Here is a 25,684-nt window from a genome sequence, read left to right as displayed (position 1 = left end):
AAACTGTTGCAGCCATTTTGACGCAGCCTTTAATTGTAAAGAGGTTGGGGTGTGGTGCAAGCAGCCAGTGCTGCTCCCCCGTTTGTCACAGGGCATGGCCTCTCTTGGAGACCTGACCTCAGTGGCTGCAGGACTCAGAACCTCTCCGTCCTCATCAGGTGCAGGGGGGACTCTCCTCATTCCCTGCCTAGCCCCAAGGAACAACCTGTTCATGCTGGAGGCACACGTCACTCCTGGGGCCCTGCCAGGGAGATCCTGGGAGCCGTTGCTTCCCCCAGCCCACAGACTTCCGCTGAGGCAGTAACAGACAACTCTGGGTAGGGAAAACCAGTCTGGTTCTAGAAAGTTCCAGAGAAAAGCATTAAACCCCTGTGCCACAAAAGCCCACAAAGTGCAGGCAGGGCTGCTCCAACCTCTTCACAGACCCCAAGATACCTCAGGCTGCTGGGAGGGGACCAGGGATAGAAAATAATTTGGAGAACAGAATGAATGGTAACAAACTGGGTGCAGCAGCTGCTGCCACATCTGCAATGGGCAGTGGTTTGAACACACGGAGACTGAATGAACCTGCAAGCACCAGCAGGAGCATTGCCTGTGACCCACCCTCGGTGTACTGCTGAGGGGCTTGTGGGCTCCTGGTCTGGGGCTTAAGGCACTAAATTTTGTCTAACACACAACAAAAACAGCTACAAAACCCCAAATGTAGCTTTGGAAACTGGAACCAGGCCTGGTTCAGTACCAGAGCACTGAGTGGAGCAGATGAGAGCACAGACACACTTTGTGACACTCCTCTCTGTCTAAATGAGTAGGAAATAGGGAATTGCCATCCATTTCCAGAGAGCCCAATGTTTTTTTTTCTGCACCAAATCTGATCAAACTGTGCCAATCCAGCAGCTGTTTAAGTCCCTCTGCAGTCTCCAGTGGCCTGATGGGGCGATTCTCAGTTTGGGTTTTGCGTGCACCTTGTTCCATGAGTGCTTTGGGATGATGAACTGTCTCAGCAGAGCCTGTGGGACATCATGCAGCCTCACTGGGGCTCCTGGAATGTCATGATGAGTTCTCGTTGCTCCTTACTGATTGCCTGGAAGGAACACGACCCACAGACCTCAGCATGATGCCTCTCCCACCCTGCCAAACTCAGGGTGGAATGTAGGCTGAGTGTGTCATACACTGCTGTCCCATGCATATGCAGAACCCCCTCATCTCCCCCAGAACCACCCCACATCCCACCCACCGCACAAGGAAAAGCACCTGAACCCTCCAGAGAAAATGTCCACAACTAAAGTTTCAGCAGAACTTGGCTGCTGGGGAGGTCTTGGAGAAGTGGAAGGTTTGAAAGTCATTCCAGGCCCCACTGAGCCCCTCTCCAGCGAGTATTATGAGGATGTTGGTTTGGTTTGGTTTATTTTTACCTGCCAGGCCTGTTGGCGAGCCTGGATCAGCTGCTGCAACTCCGCAATCCTGTTCCTCCCCATTAGCACAGACTCAGCCACCTTCCTGTTCTCTTCCTCCTTCTCCCTGAGAACTCTGCACAGGTGGGAGCGGTGCTTCAGGAGGTAGGGCACCATGGTGCTGCGGATGTCCTCCTCCGGGATCCCGCTGGGCCGCCTGGGCACACAGGAGCACGTGAGGCAGCCAGAGCGCAGCGATGAGTCCCACCCAGCCCAGCTGGATGCTGAACAGGTGGGATCAGCTCCCATAGTTTCCTCTGGCACAGGGAATCGAGGACAGCCAGAGCAGGGACCCCAGTGCAGAGCCCCACTGGAGGGAACTCCCAGAGAAGCACAGATTAAACTGATTTTTGTGTGTTTTAGGTCCAGTGTAAAGATACACTGGTAAAGATACAGCAGCCTTTAGACCCTCCCTTGCAGCATCAGGTCAACAGGGTACCCAAACATCACCCAGAAACCACCTGCTGCCCTTGTGGGAACATGACCCCCACCCCTGACCATCCATACCATGCAGGCTCTTCCCGGTCCTTTGCCTCCTCCACGATCTTATCCAGTGAACTAAAGAGTCCCTCCAGATTCCCTTCATTTTTCACTTCCTGGACCTCTTCCTGTGAAGGAAGGACACAAAGTGAATAAACACAGGCACCACTCTGCTTGTGAGCTTTCATCGGTCATAGAATCGGGGAATTGTTTGGGTTCAAAGGGATCTTAAAGCACATCTTGTTCCACCTTCCACTATCCCAGGTTGCTCCAAGCCCTGTTCAACCAGGCCTTAAACTCCTTCAGGGATGGGGCAGCCACAGCTTCTCTGGACAACCTGTGCCAGGGCCTCCCCACCCTCTTGGGGAAGAATTTCTTCCCAATATTCCACCTAACCCTGCCCTATGGCAGTGGGAAGTCATTTCCCCTTGTCCTATCCCTCCATCCCTTATCCAGAGTCCTTCCAGCTTTGTACTGGATGAAGGGCCTACAGCCTGGGAATCACCATCCCTGGGGGTATTTAACAGATGTGTGGATGTGGCACTTAGGGACGTGGTTTATTGGTGTCTTGGCAGTGCTGGGGAATACCACTTGACAGTCCTAGTGGTATTTTCCAAACCTGAATGATCCTACAGCTTTTTCTGGGGAAGACAGAACTCTGGACAGCAGCCTCAGCTTTCTGCTTTTGCCATTTAGGAAATGTATTTGCTGCCCTTAATATCAACCTGTTCAGCACGTTTTCACAGGGCTCTGAATCCCCTTTTCGATACTCCAAGCCCCTCCACAGCCCCCCAGGCACCCGGGTCACTCCCCCGTTCACCTTTATGGACGCCTGTAGCTGGGAGATGAACTGATCGTAAATACTCCTGGTCAGCTGGGGCTGCAGCTTGTAGAAGCAGCGGTAGCAGTTGACAAACCTCTGGTAGCTGCAAAACCGATTGGGGGGAAGGAGGGCAGAATCAGGACTGGGGTCACGGTGGGGTTGAAGTCAGAGTCAGCGATGGAGCCGGGGTCAGGACCAGGCCCAGAGCCGGCTCAGGGTTAGTTAACGATGGGGCCGGGGTCAGGACCAGGCCCAGAGCAGCTCCTGGTGATCCGGGTGGGCCCAGGGTCACGGCAGGGTTGGGACCGGGGTCAGGGGTCCCTCCCCGCTCCGCGCAACCCCGCTTTCGCCTCACCTCCCGGCGGCCACCAGCTTCTCCAGGAATGTGTCCACCACGGTCGCGAACACCTGGGCGCGACCCGGGAGCGCCGCCGGGGCCGGGCCGTCTCCGCCCTCGGCTGTCCCGCGCTCCGCCAGCTCCGCGCCGCCATCGCCGCCCGCCGCCATCGCGCAGCGCGCGCGCGGCCGCCGCTGCCCATTGGCCGGGGCGCCAGGCCCCGCCCCCGCCGGCCGCCAGCGCGGGAAGAGAGCGCGGGAAGAGAGCGCGGGAAGAGAGCGCGGGAAGAGAAGAGAGCGCGGCCCGGGAGGGGTCGGTGCCGCTCGGCGGGGCCCCCCCGGCCCGGCCGCTTCCGCTTCCAACCCAAAACAACCCACAACAACCGCCGCGAGAAGAATCTACAGCCTCCCGGCGCGGGGCTGCGCCTGGCCCTGGAGCGAAGCAGCGTGACAAACTATCCTCTCCCCAGTCCCCGTAGAAATGCCCCCCGCTGCCCCCCAGCGACTGGGGCTCTCGATCGTCTACTGAAATAAAATAATAAAGCCTGACGAATTTAACGAGGAAAGAAGCAGCAAAGTTCAGCTCGGTTAAATAAAATAAAAATAAATAAAGAATAAATAAAGCGACATTTCCCATGTAGTAGCCAAGCAGAAGCCAGCCCGCATCCTCTGGGATGCTTCCACGTGCTCCAGCCGGTTTTCCCTGGCTCCTTCAACCACTGAGCAGCCTCTCGTCACTGCGTTCTCAGGCAGCTCACATCTCTCTCCTAGTCCAAAGGCAAAGGGTGAATCCCTTTCTGTGACATGACAAAAAGCAGCAGCCTCCCCTGGCATGGAGAGTCTTGTGCTTTTAAACGCAGGCACCAAACTGAAGGTCTCTCAAGTTTATTAGTTGTCAAGAATGTTGCTGGTTATGAGAGGAACATTAAGTTTGACAGTGTCTCCCCACACTGGTGCTGCTGCCCCTCCATGCCCAGGGACTGGCCCTGCTGCACTTGGCAGAGGTCGATTGTTATTGTTCCTGTTAATTTTAGTGTTACTGCTGCCTTGTGATTTGAGGTGCTGCTGTTCTGCTTCTCAGAGCAGAATCTGTTATTAGAGCAAGAGCTGACTGGTGTCAACTTTTAAACAACGAACAGGTGACCAGAGCAGGTGCAGAAGGTGCTGCTCCAACAACTCCACCAGTGGCTCCAGCATCCACTGCCTTTCTGAGCAAGAAACAAAATTGGGATGAAGAGGGCTTTGATGATTCACCCACAGCCCCATCACAGCACTGCACCGTAGAATCAAGCTCTGCCCTTAGCAGAGAAGCCTCTCCCACCTCTGCAGCAGCTTCAGCACTCTCCATCTCCAGCAGATATAGTGGTATGTCCAGTGCCTGCTGGGCAGGGACAATACTGGGATGAAGGGCAGAGACACACTTGGTGAGTGCCCTCGGGAATAGACAGCCCAGCAACAGACACAGGTCAGCAGGATCAACACCTCAACCAAAATTCCTGGTTTTGGCAGAAGGGCAATGGCAGTGGTGCACTCTGTTGTCTGGAGGTGCATCCTGAACCCCCCCAGATGTGGCTAACAGAGACAAGCACCATGTGTGGGCTGGCAGCATGAAAGGGAAATCTCAACCACCAAGAACAGCAGAGTACAGTCAAACAATCCCTTCCCTGCCCCTCCCCAAAAAGCAGCCTCTTGTTTCATCCCCCTGAAGTTTTCACCTGGTAAAATACAGACCATAGCTCAGGCTTCTGATCCAGCAATTGTGCAAAACATTATTCTTGCCCTTCCCAAACTGGATGAGCAGAATTTAAGCTCATGAAGCGAACCATCACTTCTTATTCAATATGAACATGCCTGTCAGGTTTGAACCGGATCAAAGGCCAGCACAAGGTTTTTCCTTCCCCACCTCCTATCTAATTGTAGCTCAAACCCCATTCAGTTCTCATCCAGCTGCCAGCAGCACCACAATCAGACACTTTCAAACGGCATTTCTGGGCTAAAACTAACTAAGGTGGGAAGTGGCAGCAGCCACTTTGAACATGCAGGATTGACATACTGAACAAGGCCACAGGACAACCATTCAGTTCCCCAGAAATCAGAATAAGCTTCCCTAAAATAAAAAAAAAAATTAAATTACAATAGATTAAAAACACAGGCTAGGTGTCAAAACCGCCATCAGCTAATTCCAAACAGCCAGCCCAGCTCCTGACTTGCTATCAGCCAGCTTGCTGTTTGGAGGATGAGAGACAGGGAACATTTTCCAGGAATATACAAAACAAGTATGTAGATCTATTCAAAACACAGTAAATCAGGTCTGAAGGGGTCCCAGGTTACTCTTGTCTCACATCTTCTAGAAATAAATGCAGGTAATTGGAAAGTCACTTGTCTGTTTTCTGCTTCCAGCTTCCCCACAGCACAACTGCCACTAGAGACATCCCACCAGAGGGTCCTGCTGCAGGCTGTGAGATTCCTCTCCTTGGAAGTTTGGCAAAGATGAAAATAATTTAAAGAGAATAAACTGGCTTTTTGCTTAAGCCAGTAAGTCTTTAATTAAAAAAAAAAAAAAAAAAAAAAGAATTAATAACTTGCCAGGATGCGGTCACACACCTGGAATGGACTGTCCCAGGCAAACAGCACTGCCAAAGGTCACAGTTTAAGCAAAACCAGCAGCAGACCATTGTATGACACACAAATCTAAAGAGGTGAAGTACAGTTGCTTTTGCATCTGCCTTGTGCTGTGAAACCAGCCAAAGACAAAGGCACAGCAGCTGTGTTGCATCCCAGGCTCTCCCCTGCAACAGTCCAGACTCAGAGGGTTCATAGGAAGGTTCTCCTCCACCAGCTGCCTCTACCAGTGCCTTGAGTCCACCAGCTCTGGGCGCAGGCTCAGCTTCTTCAGCGTTTCGTACCCCACCACGATGACAATGGTGGAAGGAGTGGCCGAAATGATTCGGGCAGAGAGGCCTTTAGTCAGCCCCCAGGGACCTTCCTCTGCAATAAGCTGTTTGAAGGTGAGAATGATGGAGCTCTTGCCTTCCACCTGCAATACCAGAACAAACATTGACTGAGCTGCCAGACTCCATACTGAGGTGCTCTGGGGCTCTGCTGCAACTGAACACTCTGGAGACAACAGATCAGCCAGTCCAACAGCCTTGATCTGGTCTCCAAAACCCGCTGAGGAGGGGAGCAAAAAAAGCACAAAGTCCCAAGGAAGCAGCAGGAAGCACCTCTCCCTTTCTGAAAAGAAAGCCTGCCTGAGCAGGCCAGGCCAGCACTGCCAGCCTTGCTCCCTGGGCTCCTCTTGTTAGTGTTGAGGGCTAATTAAGCAGCTATTATCCAGGATGAAAGGCCCAGGGAGAGCAGGGAAGCAGCTCACCAGAAACCAGAGAGATCAGAGAACCGAGGCTGAACCCCACCCTGCACTGTGCCAAGCACACTGAGCTCTTACCTGGACCCGAGCCCTCACCACATCCATGGGGTTGGTGAGCGTGGAAGCTGTTGCAGCTGCAAGTGGCCCTGATATTGCTTGCAGAAGGAGGTGGGGACAGTCTTTAGGAGTCAAACTCGAAAGCTGTTCTGGGAAAAGGAGAAAGAGGAAAGCTTCAGGCTTTCAGCGGCCGCTTATCGTCTCCTTAACTCCACCCCCCAACTCCAACTGATTTGCAGTGGGCAGAATCCCTGATTTACAGCCTGCCGGCTCCTCCCACAGAATCTGCAACACCAACACAGAATTCCTACACCAACCAGAAAACTGGCACAGCACAAGGAGCAAGACTCATCACACTGGTGGCTCCAGGATACTCCCCATGCTTTGTCCCACAGCCTCCCATCAGCTGCCACACTGGCTCTCAGGCCTGTGGGGCAAACTGGACACAATGAGCTCCCATGTCTCCCAAACAGGCCATGAAAATACCCACCCTCTTTAGAATGTGGTGGAAGCCTTAAGAGAAGATTTTATTGCAAGGTGTCTGCAGAGATTTGCACAGAAAGCTGTCACTACAGGGCACGCTGCCCAGGAGATACCCTGGTATCCCACTGTGGATCCCTAAGGAAAAAAGCACCATGTAGTGCCAGATTTCCTCATTCTGCTCCTGCTGCCTAGCCAATAGGATTTGAATCTCCCACACTCTTATTGGTTATAGTTGAAGAGAAGACTGTTCAAAAGCCCCATTTTTTTTGGACAATGCAGAAGCCTGTCTGGCAGGAGGGAAGGAAGTGGCTCTGTTCGAGGCCTCAAACATTGACTGGAATCAGGGTCAGCAGTGTCCTTTGAACCCGAGGAGAGTTCAGTGACCCCCTGCTGCTGCTCCAGGGATTGGGAAATGCAGCCAAAGCAGAGACATTCATTGACAGCTGGGGCTTATGTTTCCCATCATCTCGATTTCCATAGAGAAGACAGGGAAAGAGCAAACACCTGGAAACTGAGAGCTCTGATCTCCCCGTATCAACTGCCTTGTTCTTACATGCCCTCCTTTGAGCCCTTTTGGCATGACAATCTTACAGTTAGTACAGTGGGTTTAGGTCTTATAACTGTTGACATGGAGACTGATGGGAACACTCCCACAAAATACAGACCAACGTGCCAAGCTGCCACTACCATTTAAATGCAGCCTGGATGCAGAACCAATGCTTTCTCTAGCTACTAGAACACTGGAAAGCAAATAGGACCTTTGAGACATCTGGATTTTGAAGGACAGGTGAACTCCAAGATGTACTTTAGGCCCAGTGCAGCAAAACCCAAACTGCTCGTTACTACCACCTTTTGGCAGAAATTAGGTAACTAGATGCCTAAAAGCCATGTGAAAAGCTGCACAGCAGAAATCTAAAGGACCATCAGAGGTGGAAATAAACCATAGCTGGCCAATACCTTTAGCCTTTGGAAACAGCCTAAGGAGTATGAGAACATGAGCTAGAAAGAACATTCTACTGAGTGCAGTTTTTAATCACAAGACTCAGTGCCAATTTTAAAGTTGACAAAACTGAAGTAACACCTGACAGAAACCCAGGGAAGATTTGGCCCTTGCCTCTGCCTGTTTGATTTTGCCATGAGATTTGAGGCTCTCCAAGTCCCTTCGCCATATATGAGATTCCTGAGTCCACATAAACTGAAAGATGAACTACACTTACATGGTGGTTCCAAAACTCTGCCCAACACAAGAGCCTTCCTCACTCCCGTGGAGAAGGCATTATTTGGGATTAGTGGAAGAGAAAGTTAAAGCAAATGCATAAAGCCCCACTTGCCTAGAGCCATCCAGTTTGAAGTCCTATAGCACTTGGACCCCTTGTTCTGCATTGAAACACTGCTGCCCTGTTAAATTTCCACCCAACACCTGCAGAATTCCTACACAACCAGATACAGCTCCTTATCTCAGGACAGATTCTGCTCCCACTCCCAGAAAGAAAGCAAATCACGCTGAATCCACAGTGTCAAGAGTTGATCCAAGGGGCTTCTGGGTCTCCTGGGATAAGATACATTTCAAGCCTCCTTTCACTTACCAGCATAGAAGTGGTAGAAGGGCCACCAAACCGCACTGTTGGGAATATAAGTGAGCAGTGAGGCCACATAACCCCTGTAGAAGCCTCTAAAACCGTCAGCCTTGAAAATCTGTACAATGATGTCCTTGGTTTGGCCAAAGACCAGCAGACGCTTGCCATCTTGGTTTTGCACCTTGAACCTGCCCATGCTTTCCCCCTTCCTCTGCATCATGAGGTGCTGGGAGATGACATCGATGGGCACCGTGATGCTCTGGGCCACCAGGGAGGCTGAGCCGCCAGCCACCAGAGACTTCACAGCGTTGTTGTTGTTGTACCGTGACACGTACTTCCGAGTGAGCTCATATGTTGTCACGTAGCACTGTCCCGAGATCAGGGTGAAGGTGTTGACCAAAAAGCCACGGTAGAGCCCAGCCGCCCCTTCTGTCCGCAGGATTTTCACAAAGGCATCGAAAGTCCCGTTGTACAGGCTCTTGCCCTTCTGGACCTGCAACCGCGTCCGGATGAGCGTGAAGGGGTAAACGCTCACCCGGATCATCATAGTCATGCAAATCCCAAACACATAGAATTTCCTTTTGTCCAGGTGCTCCCACTCAATGATGGGGATGTTGCGTTTGTCCTCCATGGCTCCTTGGGGTCAGGCAGGAGAGGTCCAGAGCTCAAAGGTACGGGGCAGATCCAGACCCAGCCTCCCAGCCTTGACCAACTAGACTGCAAGTGCTGGCACCTGAAATGAGAGACCCCTTGGGTAGAGGACAAAGCCCCGTTCGCTACAACCACCCACATCACCTCAGACTTTGCTGACTCTCAGCTCTTGCACAACATTGTGGCAGCCAAGCAGAGGGACTGTGACCTCCAGAGGCAGGGCCCTACCATGTGGCTAATGGTGACACCTGATGTCACCGTGGCTGTTTTCTGAGCTCCAGCAGCAGCTGGCACACGTGGCAGCTCTCACCACAGCCCAGACTGCTCTGTGGGAAAGCAAAGCTCCCACACTTTGGGAAGCAGGCTGAGAGCCAGCAGATGAGCACCACTCCAGCAGCACACACACCTTTTAATGGACACGCAAGGTCAGGGATGGCCAACCAAAGCAGCTTCTCCCCAGTCATTCCAGGTCTGTGATGCTCCCAGCTGTCAAGACGTCACTTTTCAGTTCCCGGATCTGTACAAAGAAGAAAGTGACAAGTCCTTTTGTGTTCCTAGATTCCCTGCATGAATTAGACACATTTCGTTGGGCACTTCCATTTCTATCTTCCTAAAGATGGAGGGTGATAAGAAGGTGAAAAGAGGAACAACAATGGGAAAACAAGGCAAAACAGCCAGGGAGAGTCTCCACACTGATGACCAAGACCCTGAAAAGAAAGGGTTAAATCACAGCCCAGGATGTCTCTGTTGAGCTGCTTGTCAGCTACATGAGCAAAGTTCACCCTCCCTTCCAACACTCCATCGCTGCTCCTGGTCTGATAACCCCCCTTCCACTGCTGGCTGTGCTCAGAGCACCAGGAATGGGGAGGATGAGGAGGGAGGGGCTGGTTTAGCCTCCCCCAGCCCCAATTGCTGCAGCTCATCACCGTGTCCCAGCAGGCACCAACTGCTTCTCCACAACCAGGCTCCTGGTACTTTCAGCTGCTGTAATTATTAAATTAACTTGCTGTATGATTAACCAAGCTTGGCTTAAGGGAACCTATGCACAGGGCCAGGCAACAAGACAAGGACAGCTCAGAGAATCACCCAACACAACATGGACCACTTCACTGCCTGTAAGGACTTACTTTCTGCATCAAATTAATAAAAACCCTGGGCTCTTCGGGTGGCTGAACTTTTGGGAAAGGCTTGACTGCAGCTGGATCATAACTTGTATTCCAGGTGCTGGCAAATGGGTACTGGAAGTGTGTGGCCAGGCACGAGCTGAACTGCTGAAGAGTAGAGCTAGAGCAAGAAGCAGGTACAGGAACAAGGCAGCCAAAACCTGAGTTCGGAAAACAGATTCTCCAAGTGAGAACTCAAAGGGATGGGCAGTCACCACCACACACCGATTTGGGGACACTTTATACCAAGCCACAACATCAGTGCCTAAAAGGAGCTCCAAGGGAGGGGGACTTGGGACAAGGGCCTGGAGTGACGAGACAGGCAGAATGGCTGACCTGATGAGATACTGGGAAGAAATTGTTCCCTGTCAGTGTGGTAAGGCCGTGGCACAGGGTGCACAGAGAAGCTGTGGCTGCTCCATCCCTGGCAGTGTCCAAGGCCAGGCTGGACAGGGCTTGCAGCAACCTGGGATAGTGGAAGGTGTCCCTGCCCACTGCAGGGGGTGGGATGGTACGGGCTTTAAGACCCCTTCCCACCCAAACCAGTCTGTGATTCCTGGGGAAAAGTCTCAACACTTCAGAATTCATGAACTCACACAGGCAGAGACATTCTGTTAGAAACACAGTAACAAAACAACTGGAAGTTGTTTACCTCTGGCACAGAGAAGAAATTACAGTTTTGAAACTGTGGCAGATCAGGGGTAGGTGTCCCATTAAGTGAACATTTCATTGCCCGTTGGCCAACAAAATATTTGCTGAACAGGAGCAAACAGCATTACAGGCTACCACAGCTCCTGCAGATGGGCAGAGGAGTTAAAAACACCCAAGGGCACCTGGGTCCAACATCTTTACCACTGTAAAGAGTGACACATCGCCCTTCCAGGCAGTTGCCTTGGCAGTTAAGGCACAACAAACACCACTGCTTGGCTAAACAAAGCTTGGATTGCTTTAGTTACAATTACAGCCTTACTGGGTTTGCTAATATTGACATGATTTGACACAAAGCTTCCTGCACAGGAATTATCTACACACAGCACCTATGAAAACATGATTTGGTTCTTGTTAGAAGTCCCACTAGCTTAATATTTCATTAAAAAAAATAAAATAGAGTCCAGCCAATATGATTCCCTCACGAAGCCTGAGGGTTTAGTCCATACTCCAAATTCCTCTGCCATCCAGGGATGGAATCGAGCTCCACACAAGTGAAAGGGCTGCCTGCAAAAAACATTCTCATTGCTGCAATATGAAAAACAAAATAATACTAATACTAATATTACTACTAATAGTAATGAAGTATCCTTGAGCTTTAGTTTTATGTGCACTAGGGCTTTGGGTTTAGAATTTCAGCCATAACTTCTTGAGGAAACAGCTGAACTTCCTCTGGACTCTCACAAATAACTCCTCTCATTCGGGATCTGAGTTAGACAAAGTCACTTTAACCCCATGGACTTTGAGGCACTCAAAGTCCCTACTGTGTGGAAGAAGGAAGGGATCCTGGCAGCTCCAGGGATGACCAGCATGGCCACAATTCTTACTTTGCCAACATAAAGAGTTGTGCTCAGAGCATTTAATCTTCCAGAAATTTAGACCAAGGCCTTGCTCAGGGCAGGGATCCCATCACACTCATTAAGCAACTCTTTGATTATCTTTCAAGTAATTTTAGGGAGACTGATATAAAAGTAATGGCTCCATCTCCTAAGAATTGACCTGCCCTTCAAAACAAAGTACAAGAACACCACAGCTCACAGATCTGTGAGCAGCTTCCATGCCAAAACCATCCCTCAGTGGTTCCTTCCCACCATGCACAAAACAGCGTTTCTTGAACTCCTGCCTGGAAACCCAAGCAGGGGATACCAAGCAGGGTGTCCCTGCTCCTGCTCTCTCGTCTGGGCACAGCCTCAGTCCCCTATATACAGAACTCAACTTACTATAAATCCCCTCCAGTTTGTCTTTTTAATGTCACCATTTCAGTCTGGTCCCCAAACTGCTCTTTGCTGCAGCTGGAGCTAAAGATGATTCTCTGGCAAACACAGACAGGGCCTTTGTGTGCCCTGGCCAGGGATGTGTCCTGCCCAGCATGCTAATGCCTCAGCACCCGCCTGGGAACCATCCAGAGTCAGCGCTGACGCCTGGCACCTCCTCCAGCAAAGAATCACAGAATAGTCTCAGTTGGACAGGACTCAGAAGGGCCATCGAGTCCAGCTCTTGAGTGAACGGCCCATTGCGGGATCGAACCTTGACCTTGGTGTTATTAGCACCACACGCAATTCACCGAGCTAAGCTAATCGAGTGTTCATTGCTTAAATTCACCCCGGGGGGAGTGGACACAGACCCGCGGGGGAATCCTGGCCACAACCCCAGCCCCGCAGACAACCCGCAGCTCTCCGGAGCAGCTGTCGCTCTGGAACCGATGTGGCAGCGGCACTCTGAGGACAGCACTTCTCTCCCCAGCACCCTCAGCCCCGCGGGCTGAGCCCCCACACCCTCCTACCCCCTGAGCGAAGCCACCAACTCTGATCCCTGCACCGCAAAAGCTCGGCCGTGCTCTGAGGCCGTCAACAGCGGCAGAGCTCGGTCCGGGATCCGCTCAAGGTCACTGCCGGGCCAGACGCGTCCCCAGCACCGCGGCTCCGTGTCGCGGGGGTGTCCCCACTGTCCCCAAGCCAGCTTCACCCCTGCAGCCCCGGGGGGCTCCGGCCCCTTCCCCGTCCGCTCCGGAGGGAGCTTCGGCCTCTGCCCTGCTGAGGGTCCCTGGATCCTCCAGCTCCTTTCCCGGCAACCGTTCAAGCGCTGTCCCGTCTGCCCCGGGAGGCCTCGCCGAGCCCTTCCCAGTCTGCCCCGGGACCCTCCGGCCCCTTCTCCCCGGGTCTTTCAAGGCCAAGTAGGTCTCAAACCAACCCCCTCCCCCATCCCGGCTCACGTGCAACCCTCGCCAGCCGCCCCCTCTCTCCCGCACCTGCCGCCCTCCCGTCCAGCTGCGCAGCCTCCACACCTGCCCAGGCCCCCGCTCAGTCGCCGCCGCCCGCACCGGCGCCGGGCCGGGCCGGGCCAACACCGTTAGGCCCTGCCGCGCCGCTGCTGGCCCAGACCAGGCCTCTCCCCGGCCCGCCGCAGGCCCGACCCCGGCCCCGGCCCCCCCTCACCTCACGCCGGCGGGAGGGACCCCCGGCGACCCCCCGGCCGGCCCCGCCGCGCCTCCCCATGGCCGCTCCCCGGCCGGAAGTGACCGGCGGCGTCAGCAGCCGAGCGCCGCCGCCATCTTGGGAACGGGCAGAGGCCGCACCGGAAGTGGCCGCACGCTTCCGGCCCGCAGTAAACAGGGCGGCAGGGAGGGGGCGGGCGCCTTAAAGGAACCGCGCCGAATTACGGCTCTTAAAGGGCCAGCAGCCGTCAGCGGCCGCCTGCGGGGCCCGTGTGCTGCGAGCTGGAGCGGCCGGGGCGCGGCGAGGAGCGGAAAACAGCACGGATGCACTCAGGGGAAAGGAGCGATGGGTGAGTGTGTCCCCCACTCCCCACTCTCCCTGCCCCTCGCTGCACGTGGTGCACACCGGAACGAGTGTCCCTGCACACCCACGCGTGTGCACACGTGTTTCCCTGGCCCGGGCCTTGCACACCCCCATGTACATTGCCCAAAAGCCCCCCGGGGCTGCTCCATGGACCCAGCAATGTGAGGCATTGAGTTTTCCTTTTTTTTAATAAAAAAGCAAAGAGCAGGAAAATTTACAGCTGGTTTGACTTTAAAAAGGCAGATCAAAGACATTGGAAATCGGATGGGGCGTGGGGGGACAGCTCGGGAGAAGTGGGGGGCTCTGCCACCCCGGGGACCCAAAGGTCGGGATCATGCAGGGTGAATGCCCCTGGACTTGGCTTCTGGAGTTCATTGAGCACAGCTTGCCCCATGTTGAGGCTTTCATGAAACCTGGGATTTTTCATGACGTTAATACCACTGTCAGCATCTACAATTTCCAGCCATCCTCACCCTGCATCCTTACCCTACAGCCACATTTCTCCTCTGTGACATGTCATTTGCCTGTCCCCATGACCTTCTTTTGCCCTCCACTCTCTACCCATCCCACTCCCTCTCCCCATCCCATCCCCACTGCTCCCAGGGCCCATTCCACCCGCTGCCCCAGAATGTGAACCTTAGGTTAAAACAGGTGTATTAAATAAAACAAAAACAAAAACCCTTTCACATTCACACCCCTCCCCAGGGTCTCCCTGACCCGCTGGCAGTGTCACGCTGTGTCCCCTGCTGGCACGTGGAGTCGGTTATTGTCAACATCGATGTCCCCATCAAGCTGGAGGCAGCAAGCATGGGAGCCGACATCCTCCTCCTCTTCCTCCTCAGTGGCAGCTCCAGGTGCTGGGGGCTCTCTGGTGCCCCCATTGAGGGGCACCTTCTCCCGGTGGCGGGATGGGGGGCTGTGGGGTGTGCTGCAGCCCCGCACCTTGCTTCGAGCTTTGAGCTGGTCACGGTAGGCGAGGAGGGCCAGGCAGGCAGCCACAGTCAGTGTCAGCGCCAGCAGCACCGTCACTGTGACAAACTGTGGCCAGTATGACCGGGGACTGCCAGGGCCCGAGGACCCCCAGGCCAACTCCTCATCCAGCCCATCCCCCAGGGCCCCCCTGCCAGAGTCCCTGAGCTGGTAGTGAGCCACGGTCCAGGTGTAGCCGTTCTCTGTGGCCTGGCACTTGTAGGTGCCGGCCATTCCCTGCTGCATGATGACCACCAGCGTGTGGTCAGGCAGCAGCACTGTGTGCCCCCAGGCACTGCTGGGCTGCTGCCAGCTGTAGGTGGCCAGTGCGGAGTGGCGAGGGCACAGCAGCTGGACCACGGTGTTCAGCTGGGGGCTGAGCCCTGTGGGTGCAGAGAACAGGGTGACGTGGTGCACCCCATGTGCCCTGTCCAACCCCATGTGCCCCGTCCCACCGTGCTCCCATACTCAACCCTGTACGGCAGGATCCTCTGGGGCCCCCCAGGATCGGGGCATGGCTGCACTCCTCCCATGGTGGCACGTGGTGACCGGGTTCCCTGTCTCAACGTCCTGCAGCCATGCACTCCTGTGGCCAGGAGAACGGGGTCAGCATCCCAACGACTTCCACACCCCCTTCCCATTCTCATCCCGCTGCTCACGCGTCCTCGGCGGCCAAGCGGGAGGGCCGGCAGGAGCCCCTGGGGCTGTGCCAGGCACAGTAAGGGTCCCGTGCCAGCACGCACTCGGCACAGCTCCGGTGCAGGCTGCAGTTGGCCAGTGGGATCTGCAGGATGCCTCTGGAGTAGCCCACATAGAGGACGCCCTGGGGAGGGAGAGGTGCAGGGCTGAGCCTCCCCCCTGAGCCTCCAGTGGCAGTGTTGGATGGCTGTTGGGTGGTCTGGGTGATCACATCTGCCCTACCTTCCCTGGGGCCAGCAGCAGGTTCTTCACTGGCTCTGGCACTGCAAAGAGCTGGATGCTCTCCACAATGTGGGGTCCCTCAGGCAGCTCCACTGCCTTGTGCAGGAGACCCTCGGCTGTGGGGCACAGGGGACATCACCAGGGCTTTGGAGCCAAGGGAAGGGTTGGAGGGGTGACCCCATGTGCACCCCCATATAAACCCACCTGTGGCCAGGAACATGACACGATACATGGTCCCCAAGACGCCACGAGTCTCATCTACTGCGATGCGCGTGTAGATGACATCCGAACTCACCAGGAGAGGCCGCCCCTGGATGGGTGACACCTTTCCATCCATTAGGAAATGGTCCTTCATGAAGGTGAGGGCTTTGTCGGAGGAGGGACCCATGGAGCACTGTGGAGGGAAAGAGGGGTCTGTGCTGGTGTGGGAAACTGAGGCACAGGGAGGGGAGGATGTGCTGCATCACTGCACTGCCCTGTGCCAGCATCAGTGGGGTGCAGAGGGACCCTTCTCCTTTCTCATCCCACTTGCAGTGTGAGCTCACAGGGCAAACTGGGATAGACAGACCCCATCTTTTGGGGACCAACATTGTCCCCTGGAAAGTCCAGTCCCCAAAAGTGGGCAGCACTCACACTGCCAGGCCGGGGACTCATGTCGGGGCCACTGTAGACAGTCCAGCGAGAGCTCTCCTTGTTCAGCTCCTTGTACTTGCCCTCAAAGACCTTCTCCAGATCCTCCTGGCTGTAGGCACAGACGGCGGCGCTGCCCGCCCTGCCCGCCTGCCTGCAGGGAGGGACAGCCAGGTGGGCAGAGGCAGGGCACACGCCCCCGGATTTCCTCCACACCCCCAGGAACTCACCACTGTGAGGTGAAGACAGCGTAGAAGTCGGAGCGGCCGTTGTGGTGGGGCAGGGCAAAGGCATGGTGGATGACGTTGAAGGGGAAGTGGCCAGCCTGGGAGCACACCAGCTGCGCCTTCAGGAAAGTTGTCCATTTCTTCTGGAGTACCTTGTCCCCCCCTACATCGCTCTGTGGGAGCCAGAGGGTGCTCATTACCAAGGTGACAAGACCCGGTTACTCCCTTTGTCCTCTCTCATTGTCAGGGGACATCCTGACATCGCTGTCATCCCCACAGTGTCATCATCCCATGTCATTATCCCCATCATCATTGCCAATCACAGTACAACTATTGTCCCCATTATCATCTTCTGTCATTGTCCCACATGGTCCTCATTCCCCATTACTGTACACCCACTGCAGCCCACCATCATTCCCTGCTGTCAGCCCTGCACACACCTTGCAGACGCGGGCCACCCGTGGCACCAGGAGCCGCTCAAAGAAGTCAAACTCGTCCGCTGTCTCCTCGAAGAAGAAGTAGACCTTGTCGTCCCCAGGCATGCTGAAGGAGGCCACGAAGGCAGCATCGGCTACAGGCACAGCCAGGGCAGGTGGGTGAGGAGCTGAAGCTGAGGGGGCTGCAGGCACCTCACCAGGAATCCTCCCCAGGACCGTCCCTCTGCTCACCCGAGAGCCAGCGGAGGAAGGCGTCTGTCTTGAGCAGGGTGCGGGTGCCCAGTGAGCGGGTGATGATGGGCTCGTTGCCCTGGAAGTTGTTCATGGTGCCGGCATAGAGCTCTCCATCTGCCCAGGGACAGAGTGGGGGGTGAGTCGCAGTGAGGACCCTCCACCCTCACCCTCCACTCCGTCCCAGGGATGGGTGCCCATCTGTGAGGCCACTGGCCCCATACTCACCCACCAGCAGGGCTGTGTAGGTGTGCTGGGGATCAAAGGGGCACTGGCCCTTCCCATCCAGGAAGGGTTGTCCTCTGCCACTGGACACCAGTGTGAAGTTTTCCAGGTGCTATGGAAAAGGGGAGAAAAATCAGACAAAGGAGTGAAAACAACTCCAAATCTGTAGGGAATGACTGTGGAATACCTTGCAGACATGGGGTGGCCCACGTCTCCAAGGTGGGTGCAGGGATGATGACAAGGGGTGATGACAGGATGCTGGGGGTACCCGGCTCCTGTCACCTTCCCTCATTTTCATTTTGCAGAGTGGCAGTCCCCACCGCATGCTCAGCACAGAGGAAACTGAGGCAGGGACAGAGAGTCACCTGAGGGGACCCAAAATTGGGGCTTCCCTGCCAGAGGACAAGTTGCTGGCAGCTGAGTGAGAATCACCAAGGGCTCCTTTAGCAGATGGGACACAAAGATGTCCCTTGAGGGGGACACACAGCACCTCCATCCTGGGGACACCTCATGATGCAATTCACTTCTGGGGCCATATTTTGTGGGTCCTCGCAGCAACACTGCAGCCTGCCCAGAGACCCCCTGCACCCTCTCCTGGGGAGGAAACTCACAATGTAGGTGCATGCGGGGCTGAAGGCGTAGGTCCCACAGACGTAGAGGTGGGTCTGGTTGAGGGCCACCAGGACTCGGATGAAGTTGAAGCACTCAGTCTGAGGGAGAAATCACAGAGTTGGGTGCTGAGCACCCCAGTAGCTTTGTGGCACCCCTGAGCCTCCACAGGGCCATCTCACCTCTTGGCTCTTCTTCTTAAAAGCACATTCGGAGGTTTTCTTGGCTGTGGGTCCCCACATTATCTGCAAAGGGAATGAAGATGTCCCTGGGCTGTTGAGCCCAGCCCCACGGGGAAACTGAAACACGGCAGAGGCACCTCCCCCTCCCACCTCTCCAAAAGTGGTGGCTGCTCACCGAGGCTTTGGCACGGATGCTGCCAGGGGTGCCAACAGTGAGGGCCAGCACCCAGTCGCGTGCCCCCACATACAGCTCGTCCTTGCTCTCATCCAGGAGGAAGATGTCATAATGGGAGACGTTATCCTGGCTGAAGTGGGTGAGGGTCCGCCGGGGGTCCCCTGGCAGGAGCAAAGGAGGTGACAGGACCCAAGGTGTCACACGCACACCACCACCACCACCATCCGTGTGCGTATGTGGCAGCAGTTGCCATTGCGGCTCACGTTACATCTCACACAGGAAATGTGGTGCACTTCTTCCTTTTCAGCTCCCACACCACCATCACCCCTTCACCCTCCAGGTCCCCACCTCCCCCTGTTCCCTCCAGGTCCTACTGCAAGACCTGAACATCCCCGAGCTGCAGACCCCCAGAAATGGGGTGCATTTTCCCCCAAGCTGTGCCTGTGATGCTTTGGGGCCATGGCCAAGGGCAGTGCTCTGTTTGGGGGATGCACTGCCCCAGGGTGCCATGCTGGAGGGATTACAAGCTCCCAAGGTGTCAGACTAGGGGGGTCATCAGCCCCCAGGGTGCCCTCGGGCACAGCCAGGGAATGCAGATTCTCGTTAATCTCCACCAGGCACCGAAACTGGGGGACTTTTGCAATTCTGGGCATGGCTTCATGGGGAAAGGGAAGTGACACTGCAGTCAGGGCTGGAATGGCACGACCCTGCCATGGGGCACAGACCCTCTTGCAGCCCAATTGCTACATCGCAGCCCCCCAAACTCCTGCTTTGCCACCTGCCCTTCAGCTGGACATTGCCATGCCCTGTCCCTTCCAGAAGCAGCCTTTCCTCCCCGCAGGGTGACCCTGAGCAGACCCTGGGTGCCAGGTGGGGGACAAAATCGCTGTTGGATCTGGCCCATTGGGTGTTGGGGTGCCAAGCAGCCCCATCTACTCTCATCCCCCACTGCATCACCTGCAGCCACTGGCACTGTCTCCAGCCCCACGTGAAGGTCAGTGATGGGGCAGGGGGGGCTATGATGGGGGGCTCCCCAAGGTTCCTGGTGCTGGGCTCAGTCCTGAGAATGGACACTCTCCCACGCTGTGTGTCCCCCTCCCCAGCTGTCCCAGCTCTTCCCGGTGCCGTACTCACCGCTGGGGAAGGTGACGCGGGGCAGGGGCTCTGCGCAGAGCATGGCAGCCGGCACCACCACCCCACAGAGCAGGCGAAGGGCGGCGGGCATGGCGGGGGGCGGTGGAGACGCGCCCCACGAGGATCCCACCACCATCCCTGCGGGGAGGGCAAGGGTGAGGGCACACGCTGCTGGGCTGCGTGTCGCTTCACCCGGCGGAAACAAGACAGGGGAAGGAGCACCCGACAGAGAGGCGGGGGATGGGGGGGCCCTCAGCGCCTCCAGCTGCACGTGGTCCCCCAGTTTGGGCACGAACTTCCCACTGCTACACCGGCGGTCAGAGATGTCCCCTCGCCCAGCGGGGCTCCTGCACCAAAATCTCTGCCACTGTCAGAGACATCCCCTCACCCTCCGGGGCTCCTGCGTGGGGGCCCGGCACAGGCGTGTCCAGATGCCTTTGCTCCCGGAGCCTCAGAGCCCATTCCCATCAGGGAATCTGATGGATTCTCTGCCTGGCTCCATCAGTTATCAGAGCGTCCACAAAACGGGGTGGAACACACACACAGGAACCCCCTTCTTGCAGTTCTTTCTGCAGCTCATGCCAGAAGCACTGGGGAAAGAGCCACGGCTCAAGAACCTCGCGGTCCCCAGGACCCCTTTGCTGATGGCCACCGTGTACCCAGCGAGCGGCATTACCTCTGTGGCGGGCGAGGACAGAGCCGCTCACCTCCACCCCTGCAGCACGGGCACCAGGCAGGGGCCTGAGCCCTGGGGGCTGCGGCCACCGGGCTCCCGTGGGCCCATGCCCTGGATCCAGCTGAAGCTCCCAGCCCGGCTCGTGCTGGGCTCGCTGCAGCCCGGCCCAGCCCAACCCAGCCCTGCGTGGCTCCGCCGGGACTGCGGGAACCTGAAAGTCCTGCTGGAAGAGGACGAGCCTCGGCAGGTTGGGGCAGTGGGCGCCTGCGCCCGCCTTCCCTGCCTCGCACCCCCGCAGGGACAGCAGCGAAGCCTGGTGGAGGCAGCTGGGAAGGGAACCAGGGAGCTCTGCTCCTCCGGCTGAATGCCCGGGGGGTGACGTGGGGAAGAAAGATGTGCTCAGGTGCCTGAGTTTGCTCGCTGGGGAAATCTTTAGGGTGAGGAAAACGATGGCACTTTTCCTGTGGATTGTGCGGACCAACAGTGGGTCTGAGCATCAGCCCCAAAACCAGCCCCATGGGGACAAGCAATACCCAGAAAACCAGCCCCCCAGGGCTAAGCGCTGCTCCCCACAAACAGCCCCACGGGGCGGAGCATCACGCAAAGCTCCCACAAGTGTTCCAGGAACCTGCCTCCCTGGAGATTCCATCCTTAACCCCAGGCAGCTCTGGGATGGCTGTAGGCAGCAAATCCCCCAAAGCCAAAGCCCTGGAATTCCTCAACATCACAGCCACACCTGAAGTACCCCAATATCCCTCTGGACAAGGCTGGGGAGCATCCTGCCCTGTTGGGGCCTCCTTACCTGCCTCTCCCGTCCCCACAGCAGCCCACCAGGACATGGAGCCCTGGGAGGGCAGCTCTGTCCTCACCACCTTGCTTGGCTGGGACAGAAGCTTCTTGTGAGCACAGAAAGTAGGTTACTCTGCCCCGGATTTCCCACTTGGCGAAGGGCTGGCTGAGGGACGGGGCCGCACGGAGCCTTGGACCGGCCGCATTGTTCTGCCCTGGGCCAGAGCCACCGAGGCTGCGGAGGGGGAGGAGGGATGGGAATGGGAGCAGAGGCTCCTTGGCGAGGCTGAAGGCTTGACTGGGGCTGTGGTGGGGCTGGGGAAAAGCGCCAGAGTGTTCCCCAGCATGAGCCAGGGCTGATACAGGATGTTAGGCGACAGCAGCCTTGAGGCTGCTCCAGCAGCGTGGGAAGCTGGAATCCCTTCTCAGCCCTGTCCTTCCTCTTATTTGGGTCCCCTGGTCACAGTGGTCTGGAGACATGGTGGGGGGACCTAATTTACAGCCTCCCTATATAGGATTTGGCACAGGGGAGCAAGTGCCACCAGGAGTCTCTCAACACTGGGGTGGTTTAGTTTCCCCTGGTACTTTCAGGTTGACCACAGCTGTGGCTTCATGGGTCTTGCTCCTGCTTGGATCTTCACCCGGAGGATTCCCTCTAAGCCAGTGAATATTGTGCTGTCAGTGAACACCCACACTCCCTGCAAAGAGCACATCACCTGCCACGGGATGGAGCCAGGCCCAGCCCTTGTGCTCAGCAAGGTGAGTTGTGATGGATGCAGGGCAGGTGTGAAGCTGGTGGACCGATCTCCAGCTGCTCAGACATTCCTCGTGCCTCAATTTCCCATAGCAGAGAAGAGTTTGGTCCTTCTCTGCAGCTGGACTGCAATCCCCTGCCCATGTCACATCCCAGGAGCATCCCTGTGGTGTGGGGGGTGCGGGAATGCTCCTGGGATGCTGGGAGGATCCCACCCAAGAGGGGCTGGGACAGCTCAGCCTGGGGGAAGCTCGTTCAACCCCCCTGGGTCCGGAGCAGGGTGTGTGTGTGTGAGATGGAAGGCAAGGGTGGGGGGGTGTGGATAAGGACATGGGAGGATGAAGGGGAGGAATTTGGGGGGTGTACACAAGAGGAAATGGGAGACGATTGTGTCGATGGGGGTGTTCCATACAAAGGTGGGGAGAGCTGGGGGGGTGCAGGTAAGAGAGAGGAGGATGTGCAGGGGGTGTTGAGGGGTGGAGGAGGTGTGGACGGGTGCACAGGAGACTGAGGAAAGGGGGGGTTGGGAGGAATGTGAACGCAGGGAGTGCGGGGGCCTGCCAGGGGGGTGCCGGGGGGGAGGGTCTCCCCAGGGCCGGGACCTCAGCCTCTTTGTTGCTGTCTAGCAGCATCAGCGCTGGGGGTCCCCCAAGCCCAACCCCACTATGGCGACTTCCCCCTTCCTGCTCGACCTCCCGCCCACGCGGAGCGTCCCCAGACCCTCCTAGGCCCCCCTCGGGTCGCGGTGCGGCGGTACCGACCTGCGGCGAGCGGGCGGGAGCAGCATCCCCCGGCCCCGCATCCGGCTCACGTCGCCATGGCTACGGCTGAACCTCGCTGTCCGCGGCCCCCCCGCACCGACAGACCCTGACGGATGGACACGGGGCTGCGGACCCCGAGAGCCCCCGCACCGGGACACGGCCCCGCGCATGGAGGGTGGGCAGTACCTCCCCTACCCCACACACCCCACCGACACCCCCACCCCCAGGAGGTACAGGGACACTCCTCTACCCCCACACGTGTTACATCCAACTCCTGTCCTGACACATTCCTGTGTCCCCATGACTACACCGGGGCCCTTCACCCCAGTTTTGTTCTCAGCTTTTGGCAACAAGTCCCTGCACCCCCATGTCAACACTTCCAGATCTAGACCCTATCCCTGCATCCCCATTCCTGTCTCAGCCCTCCCACCTGACCCATCCCAGATGAGTGCTACCGGCTCTGGCTTCCCACGCTACATGGATTTGGGGGGTTCCGGGAGGAGGCCTGGGGTGCAGCTGTGGCACCAGACTGCACATGTTCCCCCCCCCCCCCCCAACATCCACAAATTTTGGTTTATGACATTTCCCACCTTGAAATTTCCCTTGCCAGAAAGCCTGGCCCTGCTGGTGCTTGCAGACCCTGCTCCTCCTGTGGAACTTTCCCCGTTTGCCTTCCCAGCTGTGTGAGAGCACAGTGCCGTGAGCCCCAAAACAGGATCCCCAGCCACCACTTCCCCCTCTGCAGCCACCTTCCCCGTAATGACCTCAGTCTTGCACACCCTCAGCCCAGGCACTGGCGAGGTGCCAGCCTCTGCACCAGCTGGGGTGCAGTATCAGCGCCCCCACAAGCCTGCAGCAGGCCCATTGCCTGGGGGACTTGCTCTGCCAGGGCTGGAGAGCAGAGCCAAGTGCCTCTGCAGTTCCCACAGGGTTCAGGAGGCTGGAGCCTTTCGCGGGGATCTGTAAGGAGCTTGTGCCTAGTGCCCACCAGCACTGGAAGCTTAGCTGGAGCCTGCTGTGGAGACTCCTTCCACCCCAAGACTGAGCTGTGGCCCCTCAGCCCTGCCTGGACAGCCCCAGAGAGCCCTGTGGGGGTCCTATAACCTGCAGCACCTTGGGGTGCAGCTATGGGGGTAACAGTGGGCACAAGCTCACATCTTAACCCCCCCTTGGGATTAGCGGGGTGGCTTGACCTTAATCTCCCTGGGCATGCAGAGGCCTGGAGGGGCTGGTGAGGGGCTGGTGGGGCCCCCAGCACCCACTCAGCTATGCCCTGGCTGGTAAACCCTGGTGGCTTGCCAGACACTGGAGTCAGTCATTGTTACAAGGCTTGCTGTGCTAGACTTTCCCCCAAAAGAACTGGTGGTCCTCAAACTTCAGGGGTGCCCAAACTCCTGCCCACCCAGGGCACCCCTGAAGAGACCCCAACATTCAGCACACAAATGAGGAAGGCCAGGCTGCAGGCTGTATGGCCCCTGCTCTGGGATCCCATCTCCCTCCTGCCAGACCCGAAGCAGGGCTCAGATCCGGGGGACAGCAGGAGTGGGAGAAACCTGACCTTGAGTCAGTGCTTTGGCTGGAGAGGGGCTGGAGCTTTTTCACAGGCTCTTCTGCAAAGTCCCCTTAGGGGTGTGTGAGGTCCCTGTGGGTTGTGACTCTCCTCTGGGCTGTGCAAGGTCCCCATGGCTCCACAGGGATGGGAAAGGTCCCCACGGGGTTATGCAAGATCCACACTGGGGTGTGAAGGGTCCCCACACCCATACAGTGGGGAGTGTATGAGCTCTCTAAGGACCCCATTCTTGTCTGTATTGTCCTTACAAGGCTCTGCAATGTCCCTGGGGGCTGTGCAGAGTCCCCACGGGTCTCCAGCTCAGCCTTTCCCCAGCACGACTCAGCCCAGGAGTGCCAGGACACTGGGGCTCTGTGGGGGACATTGGTAGGATCCAGGGCATTATTTCCCTGTTGCATTTCCCCAAGGCAGTTCCCCGTGGCACTTCCCCGTGGCAGTTCCCCATGGCAGTTCCCGTGTCTCCTGACCCATCTCCCAAGAACATGTCCAGGCAGCAGCACGAGACGCCAGCACCATGGGTGGCTTCCCCCCATCATTTTGGAACCCACTATTTCAGGCACAACCTCGACTTTTGTGGGATGGCAGTGCCAGGCCTGGAGTAGGGTTGGATCCCCATGAGAAGGGACAGGCTGCAGCATTGTGGGGGTGGCTGCCCCAGCACTGTGGCATGGGTATCCCTGAGCTGGCAGAAATGAGGGGCAAACAGGGGACAGCGAGGGGGCCAGTGTGTTCCCTCTCATGCTGTGAGCACCTGCCTCTGACGCCTCCCTGCACCCCTCCCCTGGGAGGGGAGATGGCACCTTGCTGGGTGTCCACAGGCTCATGTGGAGCTGGGAGGTGGCAGCAATGCCCTCGACCCCCTGGCACCCCCTGCCCTGCTGAGCCTCAGCCCTGCTGCACCCAGAGCCGGGGTGATGTGGCCCCACACAGCATGGGGGAACCCAGGCATCCAAGCACTGGGGCAGGGGGTACCCCCAGACCAGGCATCCCGGGAACCTACCTGGCTGTGCCTGCGCCCCGGGCGCCCGCCTGCGTCCCCTCACATCGCGGCTCCGCAGCGCTGTGCCTGGTAAAGCCGATTATGCATCGGCTTTACGGCTCTCCTTCTCCCCAGCGTCCCCTCCTGCCTCACTCCAGTGCCTGGCACGGCCTGGGGGCACAGGGGGTCCCCTTGGCAGAGTCTGGGGGTCATCCCTGTGGTAGGAGCAAACCTTCACTCAGGGGCTCACTCAGGTTCTGCACCCCCCCAGTCCATCTCATCCTGGGGAACGTCTGGTCCCCAAAACGAATCTCCGAGTCCTTACCTCAAATTCCATCCCCTGTCCAGCCCCTCAATGGGGGGCTCCTTGCCCAGCTGGCCCAGTTCTTAGCAACCCACCCTCGGGTGAGCCAGGGTGTGAGGGGCCACCCCACTTCCCCCCATCCATGGTGGGTGCTGAGCCCCAGCCCCGGCTGTGGGGTGGAAAGAGATCCCTGGGAGGGTCCCTTTGCTGCTGGGGT

At 57.0% G+C, this 25,684-nt stretch overlaps 3 protein-coding genes across 4 annotated transcripts; all 3 read right to left on the bottom strand.

Annotated features, from left to right (window-relative positions):
• Positions 1-44: 44 nt before the first annotated feature.
• Positions 45-3,485, bottom strand: PMF1 (polyamine modulated factor 1). Its single transcript, XM_058860354.1, has 5 exons — positions 3,110-3,485; positions 2,752-2,857; positions 1,959-2,059; positions 1,413-1,608; positions 45-1,081 (listed from the first exon to the last, which is right to left on the bottom strand). Exons 1-5 carry the CDS (start codon positions 3,259-3,261, stop codon positions 1,028-1,030), a joined length of 609 nt encoding a protein of 202 aa, XP_058716337.1. The 5' UTR covers positions 3,262-3,485; the 3' UTR covers positions 45-1,027.
• A 474-nt stretch (positions 3,486-3,959) lies between these two features.
• On the bottom strand, positions 3,960-9,276 carry SLC25A44 (solute carrier family 25 member 44). Its single transcript, XM_058860353.1, has 3 exons — positions 8,584-9,276; positions 6,536-6,663; positions 3,960-6,127 (listed from the first exon to the last, which is right to left on the bottom strand). Exons 1-3 carry the CDS (start codon positions 9,203-9,205, stop codon positions 5,936-5,938), a joined length of 942 nt encoding a protein of 313 aa, XP_058716336.1. The 5' UTR covers positions 9,206-9,276; the 3' UTR covers positions 3,960-5,935.
• A 4,525-nt stretch (positions 9,277-13,801) lies between these two features.
• On the bottom strand, positions 13,802-25,296 carry SEMA4A (semaphorin 4A). Of its 2 annotated transcripts, XM_058860326.1 has the most exons (15): positions 25,185-25,296; positions 19,635-19,772; positions 18,501-18,661; positions 18,326-18,388; positions 18,146-18,244; positions 17,538-17,646; positions 17,310-17,426; positions 17,082-17,212; positions 16,645-16,814; positions 16,418-16,568; positions 15,989-16,178; positions 15,785-15,900; positions 15,523-15,686; positions 15,337-15,449; positions 13,802-15,246 (listed from the first exon to the last, which is right to left on the bottom strand). In XM_058860326.1, the coding sequence occupies exons 2-15, from the start codon at positions 19,768-19,770 to the stop codon at positions 14,624-14,626; spliced, it is 2,343 nt and encodes a 780-aa protein (XP_058716309.1). In that variant the 5' UTR covers positions 19,771-19,772; positions 25,185-25,296; the 3' UTR covers positions 13,802-14,623. The 2 variants fall into 2 exon arrangements, with proteins under 2 accessions (XP_058716309.1, XP_058716308.1); XM_058860325.1 differs by lacking the exon at positions 25,185-25,296 and having other exon boundaries at positions 19,635-19,831.
• Between the last annotated feature and the right edge of the window lie 388 nt (positions 25,297-25,684).

This window comes from Poecile atricapillus, chromosome 33, assembly GCF_030490865.1.
Source record: "Poecile atricapillus isolate bPoeAtr1 chromosome 33, bPoeAtr1.hap1, whole genome shotgun sequence".
In the NCBI taxonomy this organism is placed as follows: domain Eukaryota; kingdom Metazoa; phylum Chordata; class Aves; order Passeriformes; family Paridae; genus Poecile; species Poecile atricapillus.
Note: the sequence above shows the minus strand (reverse complement) of the source record. Positions and strands in the feature narration are given on the sequence as shown.

Coding starts and splice junctions, on each gene's coding strand:
- SEMA4A (XM_058860326.1), bottom strand. CDS start 19,770: ATGGTGGTGGGATCCTCGTGGGGCGCGTCTCCACCGCCCCCCGCCATG. Junction 17,427..17,537: donor CTACACAGCCCTGCTGGTGG/GTGAGTATGGGG, acceptor GTCCCTGGGCAG/ATGGAGAGCTCTATGCCGGC. Junction 15,247..15,336: donor AGAGGATCCTGCCGTACAGG/GTTGAGTATGGG, acceptor CTGCACCCACAG/GGCTCAGCCCCCAGCTGAAC.
- SLC25A44 (XM_058860353.1), bottom strand. CDS start 9,205: ATGGAGGACAAACGCAACATCCCCATCATTGAGTGGGAGCACCTGGAC. Junction 6,664..8,583: donor CTTCTACCACTTCTATGCTG/GTAAGTGAAAGG, acceptor TCCTTTTCCCAG/AACAGCTTTCGAGTTTGACT. Junction 6,128..6,535: donor TGGTGAGGGCTCGGGTCCAG/GTAAGAGCTCAG, acceptor CTGGTATTGCAG/GTGGAAGGCAAGAGCTCCAT.
- PMF1 (XM_058860354.1), bottom strand. CDS start 3,261: ATGGCGGCGGGCGGCGATGGCGGCGCGGAGCTGGCGGAGCGCGGGACA. Junction 2,858..3,109: donor AAGCTGGTGGCCGCCGGGAG/GTGAGGCGAAAG, acceptor TCGGTTTTGCAG/CTACCAGAGGTTTGTCAACT. Junction 1,609..1,958: donor GACCGGGAAGAGCCTGCATG/GTATGGATGGTC, acceptor CTGTGTGCCCAG/GCGGCCCAGCGGGATCCCGG.